We start from the raw sequence: 17,527 nt of genomic DNA on the forward strand, positions 1-17,527 counted from the left end.
ACCAGTTTAGATCCTGCAGAACTAAAAGTTCTTAACAGGAAGTTCAAAACTTAAGACAGGCCACTGAAATAAAGAACCAACTACTTCCACAAGTAAAAAAGCCTAAAGGAAGGGGTTAATTTTTATTGAACTTTGACATGATCAATTGCAAAGCATGGCAATAAAATCCAGAACTGAAACATTTGGTAACAGCCTGAAATGTAGAATTGATTTTTACTGTCATAAGGGATTGACATGCAGTTTTTGCAGGACTCCTAAAGCTTTTAAATCTCCTTTTAAATCAGTGTAATTGCTCATTCCCTCCCCAATGCATACTGATGTTCTAAACTGCAGTGATTTCCTTATTTCAGAGAAGTAAGGCACTACCAATGTCCTTTCCAACTACTTTCACATTATCATAGCAGATGCTTCCCTCTGAGGTCTGCAGTTCAAGATTGTCCACAGAAGAAAATGCAACTGGTGATTGAAGATGTCCATCCAGGGATGCACAACTATCACCAGTTACAGCCACTGTATTCTAGGTCACCTACTGCCAGGCTCGAGAGGAAGCCTTCAGTGCACAGAGCAGAACTAACAGTGTTCATCCTTTCATCTAAGGGAACTGCTTGCTCTGTTCTGGAAAATTTCGTTCAGCTCCCCTGTTCAAGCTAGGGGACAGATTTTACCTGCAGTTTCTAACAATCAGTACGTTCTTATTGTTGGGACAAGGCACTGCATGAAGAGCTCTGCATTTATAATTTTGGAATAGGAGTTGCAGCCACTGCAATGCTTTCAATTGCACATTCATCAGCGCCACGTCGGATTCTGAAGTAACCCTCTTCTCCCCATGAGGTGCCCCAGCTGTTCTTCACAATCCAGAACTTCTCACCACTTTTTGGGTCTGTACCATAGCCCACCAGCAAGACAGCATGATTAGTCAATTCAAAAGGATTGAAGTCATCCTGCAGCCCAGTGTGATGGTAGATCCCCTCTTTATACAGCATGAAATCATCATAAACCTCAAAGGCAACAGCCATTGGCCCGTGGAGAACCAGCTCAAGTTTCATAAGGGCTTCATTGCAGCCTCCATAGAAACCACCAACATAGTGGTACTCAGAAGTGTAGTAGTGGTAACAGCTGCGCTTGAAAGTGCATGGAGAATCTTGGGCTGTGTAAGGGAAGCAGTCTTCTTCCACCACACCAAAGTCTTGAACATACTTTCCAGCAATGAGGTAGGGGAAGCCACCATCACAACCTAAACAAAAAAAGTATCTGCTTATTCCCTTGGAGAGTTTTGAAGGGGGAGAGTCTCCTACTCAAGTCTTTTGGAATACCTTTAGACACATTACTGAACACAAACTGCAGTGAGCCTGATAATATTATACTCCAGTTGGCTCTGGTTAGCTTTCTGAAACACACAAGGCAAAATTCACACCAATGGGAGATACAGAGGCAACACTAATGCATGGAACACCTCATCCAATTGCTCCTGCTTTTCCTCATGAGGAAGAGTAGTTTTATGCAGTAAAAAGACATGTCCTAACATGAGTCCTGTCCTTTGGAAAAATTTAGTCATTGCTTTTGCTCATCCCACCCTCTCCATATGCACCTTGTCCATCCAAATATGCTTTTGGGAGGATATCTGGTTCCACTATTTCTATGCATTGCAATTTAGCCATATTTTTAGCCCTATTCTTTAAATATTCTCCATCTCCCTAGTAGGTCTACCTAAAATCCAGCAACATCCTGAGCATGAGGCCACATACTCCTGGTTCAACCCTGTCCCTACAGTAAGGTGAGCTGACAACTCTGGAATATTTTTTTCAGTCTTTCAAGAAAAGATGAAAAAAATAAACCACGGGTAATGGGGAAATCGTGGAAGTTTTGAATATACAGTCTCCTTCTGCAGCATTATCATTACTGAAAATTATCAATTATCTTTGAGTACACCAGTGTACTTACCCTGAGAATACTGGCTGCACGACACAACCTGCTGAGGACTAAAGACTGGGGTCTGAGTGTTGTTAGTGAGGATACGTATTCTTGCTTCCAGCATGCCCATGGAGGCAAAGGCATAACAGCTGCCACATGAGCCTGAAGGAGGAACCACAAAGAGCAGTCAGCAACATGAACAAGGCAAGTCACCTGCGTTCAGGTACAACTGTTTCTAGAGCCCACCAAAAAGAGTCAAAACCTATGTGACAGTGATCAGAAGTTAGACGCTGATACTTTAAATATCAATTCAGCTTTTCATCATGCAATTCTGAAAAATGGCTCTAACAATTTCTGAAGGAACACAGAGCTTATTCAAGAATAAGACAACATATTGCTCTTAAGTGTTTTCCAGTAGTATCATTAAGATCTATGCTATTCCTTCAGAATGAACCTACAAGGGACCACATCAGCAGGGCTGAGGGGGCTCATGGCCTACTGCCTCAGACTACAACCCTTTATGAAGCACATATGCTAAGGGGCAATCGACTGGTTTAAGGGAACACTGGCAATGCTGTTCTAGTAGATTATTCCAACCTACCAGTGGATTTAATGCTGTAATTTCAAGGTGAAAAAAAAAAAAAATAAATTCCACCTCTTAAGCTACCCTTAAAATAACTGACATTTGGGAGTGTAGTGGTATAAATAGCTGGTTTGACATGGTGGATTCATCACAGCTCCCCTTATTTCCTATGGGCATATAATTTGTACTCTGGCTTTTCAGATGCACTTTAATTTCCCTTCTGTTTCCTGGCAGACCATTAAGTCTCCTTACTTTTGTATCAAAATTTAGTACCGCTTCTAGTTTTAGGCCTCTTCACTCCCTAGGAGCTTCCTGTAACACATTAAAAACCTTTGGAAATGGAGTGACAAGCATCATAGGGAAGGACAATTACTTGGATGAGGTCCTATTTTATCTACTGATTGTCACCAAGGTGCCTGATTTCCTTTTGTTTCCTGACAGTGGGAAAGTCAAATATTGCAGAGCTATGAAAAGGAGGGAGGCTTGAGGAACAAAACAAAATACTTTCTCCTGAACTGTGTAGGTGTATAAAAGCAGAGCTAGTACAAAAGCAAGACTTTGCAAAATTGCACCTTCTCTCAGTTAGACGTACCTCTGAAGGGACAAAGTCAGCCTGAACATAAATGCTCTGTGCCCAGCAGGGCAAACTGAAGCAGTGAAAGGTGCCTCCCACTCATTGTATAGTCGCAGCGTCTGACACGGGCCATGCTGCAGAACACTTTGTTGCATTTTGTGTGCAAAAATGTAAAAAATACAATGAACACAATCATTTCAGTCTGAATTCTGTTGGAGTGGTTGCTGAATTTCTTTCCTTCTACTGCAGTGGTATTTGTGAGGCCCGCAGCACAACAGTCTGTATCAGCAGTGAGCCAGCACATCTGCAAGAATACTTGCTTTTCTGAGACTTCTCCTAAACTCTCTTCCAGTCAATTAAAGCTTCAGCCACATCAGACTCCTCTCACTTTACTGCAAAGGACCATTACATGATGAGCAGTATGGAGGAGACATAAAACATCTGGTGAAGAATCAGCTGACCACACTTTTCATCTACTTTGATCTGCAGAAAAACCTTGCAGAAAGAAGTCAGAAAAATTGGAACTGCACTTTAAGGCTAACAAAATCTGTAGCTTCCCCTCTTCTCCCCCTGTAAATTTGATAACAAGCAACAGCAGGACTATTTTCAAAGACAACACATCTCTTGGCTCAAAGATGCAGTTACTGCTCTATAAAGAACCCAAGAACTCAAGCTTTACTTTCCTGACTACAGGAAGTGCTAGCAAGGATGCGGACACGCTGGCAGTGAATACTGCAGTCCAAGACAACTGCAGCTTGCATGAAGCCTGTCCTGTCTCAAGGTATTCTACAGAGAATGCACATTTCCCTTTTGATTCTTGTTCACTTCAGATGCTGGGTTTGTTTCTTCCTCTGAACATTACCAGCAATGACTCCACAAGCATGTGAGACCTAGGAAGCCACAACCTTGTAATTCATACAGTTCTCTCTCCCCGTGCCAGGCAACTTGCATCTTACTGCTAGCAGCATTCTCCCACATGGCATTTTCTAATAAGCTATCTAACAGTCTTAATGATATAAAACTAAGACTTTCTAATATCAACATTTTAATGAAGCATTGATATCCAGTGCCTCACAAAAAATCATACAAGCTACCATAACCAAGACTTAATTTGCATGTCAGCACTATTTTGCACAAGGTCATCTTTTGGAGGGGTTATTTTTTTGTTTGTTTGTTTTGTTTTGTCTTTTTTTTCAAAAGCCTGAAACCTAAAATACATTTAATGAATATATGGATTCCACAGACAAATATTTACCATATTCAGCATGGATTCTCAGGTTACAGGAAAAGAATGGGCAGCTTTATTATTTGAAACAACAAACTAGTTCTCATTTAGAGAAACTCTGAAAGCCCACAATGGAGAAAGAGTAAGATTGGGACCAACTCTTCAACAGTCTGGAAGGTAAAAGAGCCCTTGGGATATTCACAGTTCACACCAAGATAAAGCACAGGACTCACATCTGTATAGGACTGTATAATTTCCTGTTGCCATCTTTCAGCAATGCCATGTATCAACTTGTGATCTAGAACACCCATACGCCTTCCTATGTTTCTTCTGCTACCAGGAGTCCAGCATGCAGAATGCAGCAGAACCACCAAACCATAAATGAGGGACCAGTCACCCACTTCATACCATCCTAATGTTCTGTTCCCTTGCTCTCAGAACTGCAACCGGGTAGCTACCAGTAGATTCAACTTTATTTGGAAATGGTGGAGCAGGGAAGGGACACACACCAGCTGAGTCCATTCCAGGCCCTGCGTGTGGAACATACTAATTCAGGTATCTCACACCACAGTGCTACAAAAGCACTCCCTATAAAATAAACATATACCAGAATGGTAGCCTTAAGTCTCCTTTGAGCTAAATACTCACCACAATGGCAATGCAAAAAAAAAAAAAAAAAAAAAAATTATATCATTTTTACAAGTATTCTGTATTTATCAGTGTCCACACTTTTCACAGTGACTTGCAACTAGCCATTTAAGTAACTCCTAAAGTTATCAGAGTGGTAAGATTTGAAGGTAGTTTAAATAATTTTCATGGTTTTATTCATTAAAGCTGCATGACAATTTGCTATCAGCAGAAAAATAAATGTACATCAGTTCTGTCAGCATGCAGAAAACCATGACTGAGATTGTCTGGGCAAAACTTGACAGCTGTCTTTATGAAGGGCACTGTGGTAATTAGCTTTCACCCTAGCAAATAAACATTGCTCTTTGGATAAGCTAGTGCCACCACCTATTTTGGCACAGTGTAGTCAGCCAGGATGCCACCCAGTTTCCACAGGTTATTCATAGCAAAGGTGCAAACTGTCAACTGCAAGACACCAGGAAGAAAAAAAAAACACCTTCTTGTTAACAACAAATTACAAAGTACATCAAAGGAGCTCTAGAGCATTTCATTCAGAGTTTTGATTTTATGTGGTTTTTTACCTTGATTCCGGACAGGGCTGACATAATTTACACCATTCACATTTCTCCAGTCCCAGGATTCTGGCAAGCTTGAAACTTTTTTGAGTAACTCAGGTGTTAGAGGTGCAGGCTTTGTTCTAAAGAGAAAATGCTTCTAAGTAACATATGACACTCTAGGTAAGGAAACAGTCACTTAACAGTCAGTTGTCATCTGGCTTCTACTTAGCTGCAGTTATTTCACACTAAGCAATTTGAAATATTCTCCATCCAGGCTGAGTGTCAATCTGAAAAGATTAGTTTCAGCAGGACGCAAGACCTCTTAAAATCTCTTCCTGAGAGAACTATATTATTAGCTATCCACAGGCTGGTGAGGGTCAGATACTTTTGAACCAATGTGAAGTGCTGAGGTAACTCTCAGTGACTGTAGCAACACAGCTCTGCAGCAGCTATTTTACACTCCTGCCATCATGAGGTACGTAGAACATCTGACTGCAGAAGGCCTCTTGCTTTGGCAGCATGCACTGACAGCAAGTGAAGACTAATTACAGACACAGACACGGTTTACGTTAACACTTCAATAACCGCAGTCCCACTTCCTCCAGAGACTTCCCTGGACCAAGTTTTTAGTGCGACTACTGAAAAAGCATTAAATGTTACCTGTCCTCATCTACTGCCTCCAGCCAAATCACACTCATACATCAGGAACCCAGGAGGTTCCCGTGCTCAGCGTTCACATAACCTGATGCTTGTCCCACAAGTCATGTCATCAAGTGCCAATCATGAACACCAGACAACACACTCTGGTCTAACAGCAAGAGAAGGCCAACATATCTGTGTGACACTCCCAGCCAAATCAGAAATTTTAATGTGTAGTAGGACCTTCTTCTACAATTACCATGGTTTGGAAAAGTAAGCAGCGTTCCTACCCACAGCAGTATTAGAGTGCAATAAGCAGAAATACAAAGAAGGTAAAAACAGCTGTAAAGAAGAGAATCTTCAGATCAAGGAACTATAGTTCTCAAATTAATGTAGAGGACCATAAGTCCATCCCCATTACCACTCTGCCACACGATCTGCACGACCCTGAAGACACACTCAGGGCTACTTCATGCTTCTTCACTGAGACACTCCACTCCTGCTAGAGGACCCTGGTTGCAGGCATAGCAAGTTATCAAAGTAACCACATAATTCCCTTAGGAAAATCATATTTAATAATAGAACGCAGTTCAAAGCTTTTTAATTGCCATTATGAACTAGTAGAACTAGGAAGCTGGTCCAGCAGAAACTCCTGACTATGGCAAGCAGCTGATGGGTAAACAGGAGAACGAGACGACCGCTGAGACTGTCCCAAATTTTTCCCTGCACATACAAATTCAGCAGCAAGTTACTAGGCAAGATCAAAGGGTAGATGACCCTATTTGTCTCAACTGCTTAAGACAACAGATGCTAGAATTAATTATTCACATCAAGAAATATGTTGGCACTCCATGAAAATGAGCTGGAAGGCCTTGAAACTTGATTAAACATCTGAACTACAAGCCAAAACACAGCTAGGAAGAGCCAGGACAAATACAAGCAGATACTGTGCAGCAGTGAGGTTTATGGCAAAACAAAAGGCTTTAGTACCTTGGAGCTCTGGAATAGAGACCCCCAGCTCTTCTAGTTAATTCTTCCAGGGCAAAGTTTTCATAATCCTTGTATCTTGTTGCTCTCCAGGACTTCTGACGAGCATTGATAGCATCTACAAAGTCAAAGTTGTGCACGTAACGTCTGCTTGAAACTCTGCAAACAAAAGCAATCAAACAGTGAGAACTCAGATTGAAAGGTAAAGATGTCCTCTAATCTGACTACAGGAAAGACTGGAAGGGTCTTCTGGTAGGTACTGATAAAGAAACATGCAATAATTGGGTCAAGGCAAGGTTTCTGCAATCAGACTAACTAGATATAACCATCCTCTTTAGACATGCTAGTTTTGTAACTGGGCTTCACCACAGACTGGAGGAGAAACCGTGACAGGCACAGCCTCTGGTTTCGTGCATTCAGGTTTCTACTCAACATTATCACTGGCATTAACTTTGGCCTCAGCAACAGAATTGGTCCATATGGTTTTAGCTGTAACCTGAAACACTGTTATCAAACATTTTATTCCAGTAACAGCTCACTCATCTGTTGCTTACCTTCCTCTGGGCTTCTGTAGAGGTAGTTCATTTATGTGAACATCTGAGGCAGATGAAGAGATCTTCTGTCCACTGAAACAACCCCAATTGTGGCCAAGCACATCATGTACCCATCCTGGTAGAGTCTCATTACAGTAGCTTGTTACATTCTGGCCTTCTTTTTTGTACTGTAATGTGAAGAGGTTATGCTTGTGTTGAGTAGATATATATGTTAGCAAAGCAGTAGTCCCTACCCACCCAGCTACTGCTTGCCTGTGTTTCAGAGGAAGCAGCCAAATGTGTATTCCAGATGAATCAGCATTGTGTTTGATTTCAAAACAAAGAAACATCAAGAAAAGTTTAAGCAGATTAAAGATCAACTTCTTTCTCAAATTTCTAGAAGACTAGGTTGTGTCTTGCACTTCTAGCAACAAAGCATGCATTAGTACCAGTATCAACTAACAGGTGATAGTTGAGTTCAACAGTTACTTTTTAGGGAAAATGTAGAAGACTTCATTGTACCTACATTTCTCTTCAAGGCCCTGTGGATTCTTGCACCAAATATGTTACTAGTCACAGTAACTCTAAACTGCTGCAGAAGTTTGAGGAACTAAGATTCACAGCAGCATTAAAAGTATACACAGGGAGGATGGCACATTTCACACCCAGGAACCTCTCAGGGAGAATTGCATTGCAGCATTTTTGTTTTGGAAATCAGAACCAAATATGAGACTTCCTACTAGCTGTGATGGAAGAGCATCAAGAAACAAATTTTCACCTGAATTATCAAGCTGAGACAATAAGAAGTGATCCACTGAGAGTAACTCATTTAAGCTGGTGGTGACAGGAGCGTTACTAAAGCCTCAAGTCCCAAGTCCTCACACTTCCTTATTCAGCCACACAAGTCTTCCTACCACTGAAGAGTAGTAAATTAATCTGTTCAGCAAAATGTGACTTCATATTACAGCTAGCATTAATACTTTGTCTATTTTCATAACTGTTAAGGATTTAGCAATTCTTTGACAGCAGAATGTCCCGAGGAAAAACAAATTATCTTTATTAATCTCTCAAGGCTAAAGTCTGTTTTGTATTAAGCTACAAAGAAGCCCAAAAACTCCATGCAACAAAAGCTTTAACCTAACTTTTCTAATCACACAAATCAGTTGAATGGAATCTAGGTTTCCTAGTCCAATAATATTTTATTAAATCCCATTCCATTTGAGTTGCAGACATACAATGGTACAGGGGTTTTGTAGCTGTGTTTCAACAAAACGTTTCCTCAGTCTCTTCACGGAAGAAAGCAGCGGCTTACAGAGATGGAAATGTCTCAAGATAGAAAATTAAGACACTGAGAGGTTCCCGTCTATGTCAAGGCTCCACAGGGAATACGAAGAACACGTAGTGAAGTAAGTCTATCAATCAGAGGGATAAAATTAAAGGTTAATCCTCTATTTTATAACAATGGGAATTTGCTTTATCCCTATTTTGACGGCTGCAGAGGTATCACACACAATCATAGAATCATTTTGATTGTAACAGACCTTCAAGATCATCAAGTCCTACCATTAACCCAACACTGCCAAGTCCACCATTAAATCATGTCCCCAGGCACCACATTTATACATCTTTTAAAACCCTCCAGGGATAGTGACTCAGCCACACCCCTGGGCAACCTGCTCCAGTGCTTGACAACCCTTTGGGGGAAGAAATTTTTCCCAGTATCCAACCGAAACCTCCCCTGGTGTGACTTGAGACTGTTTCCTCTTGTCCTATCTCTTGTCACATTGGGAGAATAGACCAACCCCCACCTCACTACAATCTCCTTTCAGGTAGCTGCAGATAGTGATAAGGTCTCTCCTCAGTCTCATTTTCTCCAGGCTAAACATCCCTAGTTTCCTCAGCCGACCCTCATAGGACTTGTGCTCTAGACCCTTCACCAGACCTGCTTGAGCACCTTAACCTCTTTCTTGTAGTGAGGGGCCCAAAATAGAACACAGTCTTCAAGGTGCTGTCTCACCAGTGGACACCTCACATCTACTCCCTTGCCTGTCTAGCAAGGTAAGCATGTTTGCTAACCAGAGCAGGATGGAAGCACCTAGAAGGCTGAGCTGTTACCTTGTTCTATTCATCCTATCTCACTGCCCAAGACTGTGCAAATACAGGCCTTCAATCCAAATACTTGAATATTACTCAAGGAACAGGCCTGCTTCCTGCAACAATCAGACACAGATTCTGCCTATCAGGCAGAGTTATACTGAATCAAAACAAGTGGAACAGATTTGGGACTTACCTTCATGGAAAAAAAGCTAATGAGTTATCTTCTAACTAGTAAATTAAAAGCAAAAACTTTCCCCCCCCCTCCTAGAAATCCTAGAAACCCTCTCCCTTTTCTGGAGATGAAATTTATTATTTTAAGATGTGGAAAGACAACCAGAATATGAATCACACCATCTATGTAGCTTATCTTTCACGAAAAGTGAATTTAGCAAGTTTCTTACACTGTTCCTTAGCTTCAAACATACCAACAAAACTAACAGGGAGGTGATAGGACAGTCATTGGCAATGCTTCAAGATAAATGCGAGACAAAAGCCAATTTCAGACAGTCTGTGTAGAAGCCTAAAATTAAGCAATTCAGGTCCTCTGTAGCTACCTTTTTGTAGACTGGCAGACTACTGAAATGCCTTTAAAAAGGAGACATGGAGACTTTGAGACCACATCAATGACATGTGCATAACGGGAATCTGAACTCCAAAAGCCACTGTCAGCTAGGAAATGAAAATATACTTATAAGGTCACAACTTGCTTCCTCCCTCTTGATTTTAACTGAAAGCCATTGATGTAGAGAACTGGTAGAGAAACTTTTAGAAATCCCCAACACTTATGCTTAGTTTCTACCAGCTAGTTAACTACCCAGTGGATCACATGTTAGAGGACCTAAAATGGGCTAATAAAGTCACTGGTGCCATGGCAATGACATCCACTACTTACTACCAGAAAGCACACTATCACATCAGTATTTCATTGCTAAAACCAGATGCAGCATTTCTTACTGCTTCTAGAGAATGGCTCTGGCAGATTAGATCTAGCAAATCTGACTGTACCACTTTTAGAGGACCTATTCTGAGTATGCCTGCCCAACCAACAGTCGCACAGGGGCACGGCACCCCTGCAGGGACAACTGCTGGCTCACGTGGGTGTAATATACAGTGCCAGACTCAGCTGAAGCTGCCAGCTCAGCACTCAGCACAGAACACTATCCTGCATGGAGGACAACAGCCACACAGCTGTGACCACCACCAACTGCTAGATAACTGCTGCACACACTTGCTCTGCAGACTTAAGATGATTTTTATTCTTAAATTAATAAAAGACCACAGCAGCCATGCCACGTGATAATTTCACTACCCGGTGCTCAACCTGCAGCATTAAGTAATCTGAAAGCATCCTGTGACGTGACCAATTTGGAACAACTCCTGTAGGCACCAAAACTATATTCACAGTTCAAATTCCATGGTTTGAAAACATTAAGCTTCAATTCTATTTCAAATGCATGTTTTTCTCAAGTCTGACAAGTCATGTGACTTCACCCAATGCCAAAATTTAGCTAAGCAACTCTTTTAAGCTTAAAAGACTTCATGCACCTAAACTTTAAGGCTTGCTGTTATATACCCGACTCTAGGTAGACTTTTTGGTACACATTTAGTAAAGTCTTTCCTGTGTTGCTCATCAGGACATAATCTAATTGTATGTTCAATTCTAGTCCTGATTGAAAAAAAAAATGCAGTTTTTTAAAGCTTTCTTTACATTTTTAGTCTCCCAAAGAGGAAAGGATGGAGACCAAATTTGAGGGCACTGGGGAAGAGAGGAAAAGATGTAACAAAGATGCCACCAAGTCAGTCTGGAAAAGATTATAGACTATTCCACTACAAGTTTTTAGCCTGTTTCTTGCTTTCTGCTGAAGTAGTGCTAATGTTTTAATAAAAAGACAAAAAAAAATCACCAGAATTGTTTTTTACTAGAGGACATCTCAAAAGTCAGAAGTAGTACCACTTAGCTTAAGGGACAAACAGTGAGAATATAAAGAGACTGTCTTCTTTCAAAGCGGTAGTCTTAATGTTAAATAAATACTACACAGATCGCAAATAATTAAAACAAGTTAGCCTCAAGTTTCAGCCTCACTCTAATTTTTTATGTTATGCTGTTTCTGTTTCCTTTGCCATCCCCTGGAGGGGAAATAAATAAATCATTAAAGCTTTATATCTTGTGCAGCCCTACAGAATCCTTGTATCACCCAGCAGAAGCACATGCTTAAGCTTCTGCCAAGAGTCAGTATATTAACTTCACATTCAAGTTCATTATAGGATGTTTCGGCAGCACACATTAAATAAGAAACAAGAGCATCCCCATAAAACAAGCAAGTTATTTTCTGCTGCAAATTAACACCAGGCAAAGTAACTACAACTTGTGAGAAGCAGAATGCAAAGAACACTGTAGGGTGCTCCATTTAACATGACGACCCCTCAGGGGCAAGTCTATGTACAACAATAGCTAGAAACAAAACATCATTAGAGCTTCCTTACTTAAGCTATTAAAGCAAACCGAGGAAAAATTACTTAATAAACTAACCTAACTCACTCCTTTGGTGTAGCAAGTCATTTCCCCACAGTCCCCAGGTGAAAGAAGAAATCTTATAAAGGCAGTGAGGCCTTATGAACGTTTTAGGGAGTCTGTTCAGCAAGCCATAGAAACAAAAGGCTATTAAAAAAACCCTGAAACTCGCATCAACATCAAACAGGCTGTGTCCATACCCACATGGTACAGCACCTCTGACAAACCCACCATTTAGACGAGCCCATGGCATTATTTTTAGCAGTTAATGGCTTCATTCTTTAACATTAAGCAAAAATACACTGAAAGTTCAATTAGCACCATCTGCACTTCTATGCTTGAAACATTAAATACTGTATTGGCTTAAATCCTGCTGTTCATTTGGCCTAGCAACTGCATCCTCTCTGCTCAACAGCAGAATTTAAGGAAAGTTTTAAAGCACTGTAGTAGGTAAATCAGGATGCTTTATCTGTCCTGTCACCATGATGGGGTTTAAACCACATAATTTAACTTTAGTACAAAATAAACAGAACTTGAAATTTATGAGCAGCCTTTAAGCAACGAATGCTTTCCTGACAAGCCCAAACACACAGCCACGGAAGGTAATGTACAAGGCTTTCACAAACTGAGCTGCTCCATGAACCAAGAAGTTATTCCACCATCGAGTGGTAACTCCAGAGCAGTGCTCAAACTAGAAGGTCATCTCAGAGTGAAACTAACTCCACCAAGCGGTAAAAACAATAGCAAATTACCCTATATTATAGTTCCACACCTTCTTGCTATATAGCAAGACACTGACAACAAAGATGATTCTTCCTTTCCATGAACTGCAAAGGGACTTTGTCTAATGACTTTCCACTTTCTCAACAGCAGTCACGGCTAAGCAATATTCTCTGAGACTGCTTCATATGCTTTCCTCTTGCTGAATTCCCAGGAAGGAAGGCCCTCACCAATTACTGTTCTGGTTTACCCTATTTTACTCCAAGGGCTTTAGGACTGCAACCAACACTAAGCAAATCAAGTCTGCCATGTTTATGTTCCTTTCAGGTGCAAATGGTAGGAGTACTTTAAACAACAGTCAGTCTTTATTCAAAAACCTCTCAGTTATGCATGGAACTGAACATATTAGTTCTCCCCTAGAAGCTTTACAGTAGAAGATGATGGAATAGGTCTTAAAAGCGTGTTAGCTCCATTGGATAGAAAAAAACACATTCTCAGTTTATACGAGGACCAGATATTTTATATTTCTGTTTCATGAGTAATGCAATATTTAATGGATTAAAAATAAACAGATACACGTATCAAAATAGGTCCCAAGGTCCAGCAGTTCATAAGGAAGCATTTATTACCCTGGAAGTCCCCACTGATGATTGTGAAATAACAGTTTTATGGATAAGACAGTATTGTAAGTTGTTGCCTAATGAAGTCAACTTGTTGCCTGCGGAAAAAAAAAGCATTTACTAAGTGCTGTGATATTTCCTCAGGCTTCTTGGCCACTATACTTGCACCTTCGTAATCTGCTTTTTCCTTTACAGCAGCAAAATTACAGAGAAGGTAATTGAATCGTGTGCTAATCCTCTCTATAATTTTTAATGAAAGAAGATGTTAATTTAAGCATGTTAATTTAAACATGTCTTGCAGATGGATTCCCTACTATTGAACAACGAGCCAAACAAGCTCACTATTTCTCAATACCAAAAGCAACTGCAAAACAATCCATTTGCCTACAAAGGACTAAGACACACTCGTGACCATGAAATTCAAGCTGTTGTGCATTGCTACTGCACAAGTGTGTATTTGACTGACTTTGTTTTGAGCAGCAAGCTGAATCAGATCACCCCCAGAAGTTCCTTCCAGCCTAAATTATTCTGTAACATAGTTTTGGCATATTTTTTAATACACCTGTAAATCAATGCATTTGTTTTCATTAGCACTGAGGAATACATGACATCAGCACTTACGAGCGACTTGACTTAGTGCTCATCTTCCAAGTATGTATTTCACAAGGTACAGATAGCAGGAGTAATGCCTTCTGTGACTCTCGGCTGTCTTCAAGCTGGTGCCTAACAGCTCCACTCACACACCAGAGCTGGCCACTCACTGGTTCTACGATTAAATTCCTCACATTCAAGAATTAGTTTAACAATCAACACTTGTTACAACTGCTCGCCACACCGGCTTGTAAAGCAGCTCTGCATTTCAGTGTAAAATAACCTAAGGATTCCCTGTTTGAGAGTTCAACTTGCAGAGGAGTCCACCAAGGCCAGCAGTGACTCCCAAATTCCACCCACCACATGTGACACCTCAAGTCGAGTTCCTGGACCATACTACAACATGCAGTGTTCCACTGTCCTCAGGGAGGCAGCAGTTCCTGCCCCATTTGAAGCAGCCACTGTAGGGCAGCTCCCAGAGGTGTCCCTGCCTTAGAAGTTCAAGGTAATTCTGCCCCATTAGAGTACCCTTCAGTGTCTGTAGCTGTTGCTGTACCACCTACCAAACCTATGAGGAGAAAACATCATGGCAATTTCATGTCACTTCCTTACACAGATGAGAGAACAATCAATTATTTCTCCCCTCACATTTTGCTCTTGCTTGAGTCTAAGACAAACACAGAAGCATCCTTATTTTAATAATTTAGTTGTAAGAGTGCACTATTTTGTCAGTTAATTTTATTTAAGTAATTTTATTGAAGCGAGCAGGCTGGAGGTGCACAAGAAGTTGTGAGGTGACACAGGCACAGCAGCTGACTCCACCTGACCAAAGAGCTACTCCACACCTACCACACAACATCATGCTCAGCAATGTAAACTGGGGAAAGGAGGAAACAAGGGGGACATTCAGAATTATGGCATCTGCCTTCCCAAGTAACAATCACGGGTGATGAAGCCCTGCTTTCCTGGAAATTGCTAAACACATGCCTGCTGGTAGCAAGTAGGGAATAAACTCCATATTTTGGTTTGCTTGCATACACAGTTTTGCCTTTACCTATTAAATTACCTTTATCTTAATCGTCAACTTTTCACACTTTACCTTTCCATCATGGCGCTTAGCTGACTCCTGGGGCTTGAATATGTAAAAAACTTCACCATTCCTGTGGTAAAACAACCTACAATGGCCCTTTCCCTTTATTTAAGTGAAGTCAGCAAGGAGGAAGGTGCCTTTTAACTGAAGCCTCATACATTGTTTCTATCCTGCAAGGACTACAGTTCTCCTGGAAGAGTGGATCATTCACTTCTGTTAACATCTGAAAACACAGACTTGAAAATACCGTGTTGAAATAGGCCATCTACAATGGCTCCCAGAAAGACAGTTTAAAGCCAAAGTCTTATCTTCACCCTCCTTACTACCAGCCAAGTTTTAGGAATTTTATGCTTGAACAAGGCCTGGCTGTTTACCAACAGCTCCTCCAAAGCTAGACCCAAGGCCACGCTTCCTGAAATGACCAAAAAACATGTTCACTGCTCTTGCCAAGGGCTGCAGATACTGAGCAGTCTTGCTGCACAAAACATGTCTCCCGGGTAGCAAAGCTATCCTGTAGAGATGCTTCAAGCCACCCTCTAAATTCATAATGCCATCCCTCAGGACAGCAGCAGAGCACTCGTTAGTGAGCGGGATTTCTCCTGTCTACCCCCTGCCTACTAGCACCCTTTTCTTCTTGATCTGAAGTCATTAACAGGGACTGGAGATAACAGTATTACTGCAAAAGAACAATTACAGGCAGCAGAAAGGTTCTTTAGATCTTAAAGGTAGTATGTGGGAATAAAATCTGAAGATCCTAGAAAACCACCAGCAAGGCCTTTCTGAAGTTTTTGTGCACAGGAGAACAACTTTAAGGAAAGATAAAAGCAACAATGCTTGCTACATCACTTCAGGCCATGGTGTCAGGAAGAAAACTGGAAAAAAAAAAATATTCCAGGCTTCTGGGAGTAAGCTTCATGAAGGCCTTCAATTGCTTTAAGTATCTCTCAAGAGAAGACAGAAGCATCTGCAACAGATTTTTCATATAATGCCCCGTGTGGAATATCTTCCCTCCCTCTGCTCCCTACCCAGCCACTGACAACTGTTTTCTTAAATTAAAAATTTAAGTCCTGTACCTGGTAACCCAGGTAAACAGCAGAGCCAAAGATAACCAAGTCTTCCAGCTGCCCCAACAGAGCACCCAGTGACTACACAGAAGCCTAACAACAGTCAGTGATGCAGAACACACCAAGTCAACTCACCTTAAAAAATGCAAACCACTTGTAACCATTTATCACAATTTCAAAGCCTTGATTGTAAACCAATGTGAAGAAACCATAGTTGCCCAGACTATCTTGAGCCACATCTAACTTCTGAAGATTCACAAGCACCTTTCTTTCCACAGGCCCTGGAAGAAATACAAATATTATTGCACTCTTATTTCACGGAAGAGATAAAACAAACAAACAAACAGTCTGAAGAATGTTGTAACATTCATTTCATTAAAAAAAAAAAAGCTAAAATACACCTGTTGAGTACAGTCTTCTGCAAAAAGGCATCAAGCAAACACAATTCATGGACTTCGCTTACCTATCTGTAAGTTTACATGCCCATTTTTTACACTGCTAGGCAGTATTTGCACATTTAATTAGCAGCAGCATCAAGCAGCTGTTGCCAGGAAACATCAGCTTATTTAAACCCAACTTACTATACAGCTACACAGGACTCTGACACTATGTCACTCGGGCACCCTGTATGCAATGACAAATCTTCCCTTAAAACATCTAGGAGGAGGTATCAACCACCTCATGCTTCTTCACATCAGTGCTCCAGCTCCCTCCACCACTCACTGCTCCTACTTCCCCATGCCTCATCTGCTCAACCAAGCAGAGAATTTATAAAATGCAAAGTATCTACTATTTTTTCAAGAGCACTGACATACAGCAACTCATCAGTAATTTCCCACTAGCACTGCCTCGCAGGCAGTGTCCTGCCAGGAGCTAGTCAGGTGCCACACAAAAGTCAGTTCCCACACAAAAGCAGAACCAAGCTCTGCCGCAGGCACAGCCACCTGCAGGACAGGCCGAGCCCGGCAAGGCAGCTGCGGGAGGACGAAGAGAACCCGCAAGACGCAGTGGTGCTCACGAACAGGCCTTGTTCAGCCCAAATCGAATCAACGAAACAAAAATACCCCCAAGTTGAAGTGGGAGAGCAATAGCGCAGCCCGCAGAGGTCACCCGGAGTCAGGCTAACTCGAGTGTCCGATGCTGCTCAGTTCAAACGGACCTTTCTCTGCCCGAGGCCCTGCAAGGAGCCCCGCACGG

The 17,527-nt window shown here is 41.4% G+C and overlaps 1 protein-coding gene across 1 annotated transcript; it reads right to left on the bottom strand.

The window, feature by feature from the left end:
* Positions 1-550: 550 nt before the first annotated feature.
* On the bottom strand, positions 551-16,611 carry CTSC (cathepsin C; the record flags this gene model as incomplete). Its single annotated transcript, XM_008935508.1, has 6 exons — positions 551-1,234; positions 1,942-2,073; positions 5,502-5,617; positions 7,107-7,262; positions 7,658-7,824; positions 16,466-16,611. Coding segments are annotated over 6 exons (1,220 nt in total), but the record flags the coding sequence as incomplete, so codon positions are not given.
* Between the last annotated feature and the right edge of the window lie 916 nt (positions 16,612-17,527).

This window comes from Merops nubicus, unplaced genomic scaffold (genome assembly GCF_000691845.1).
Source record: "Merops nubicus isolate BGI_N331 unplaced genomic scaffold, ASM69184v1 scaffold44062, whole genome shotgun sequence".
Taxonomy (NCBI): Eukaryota; Metazoa; Chordata; class Aves; order Coraciiformes; family Meropidae; genus Merops; species Merops nubicus.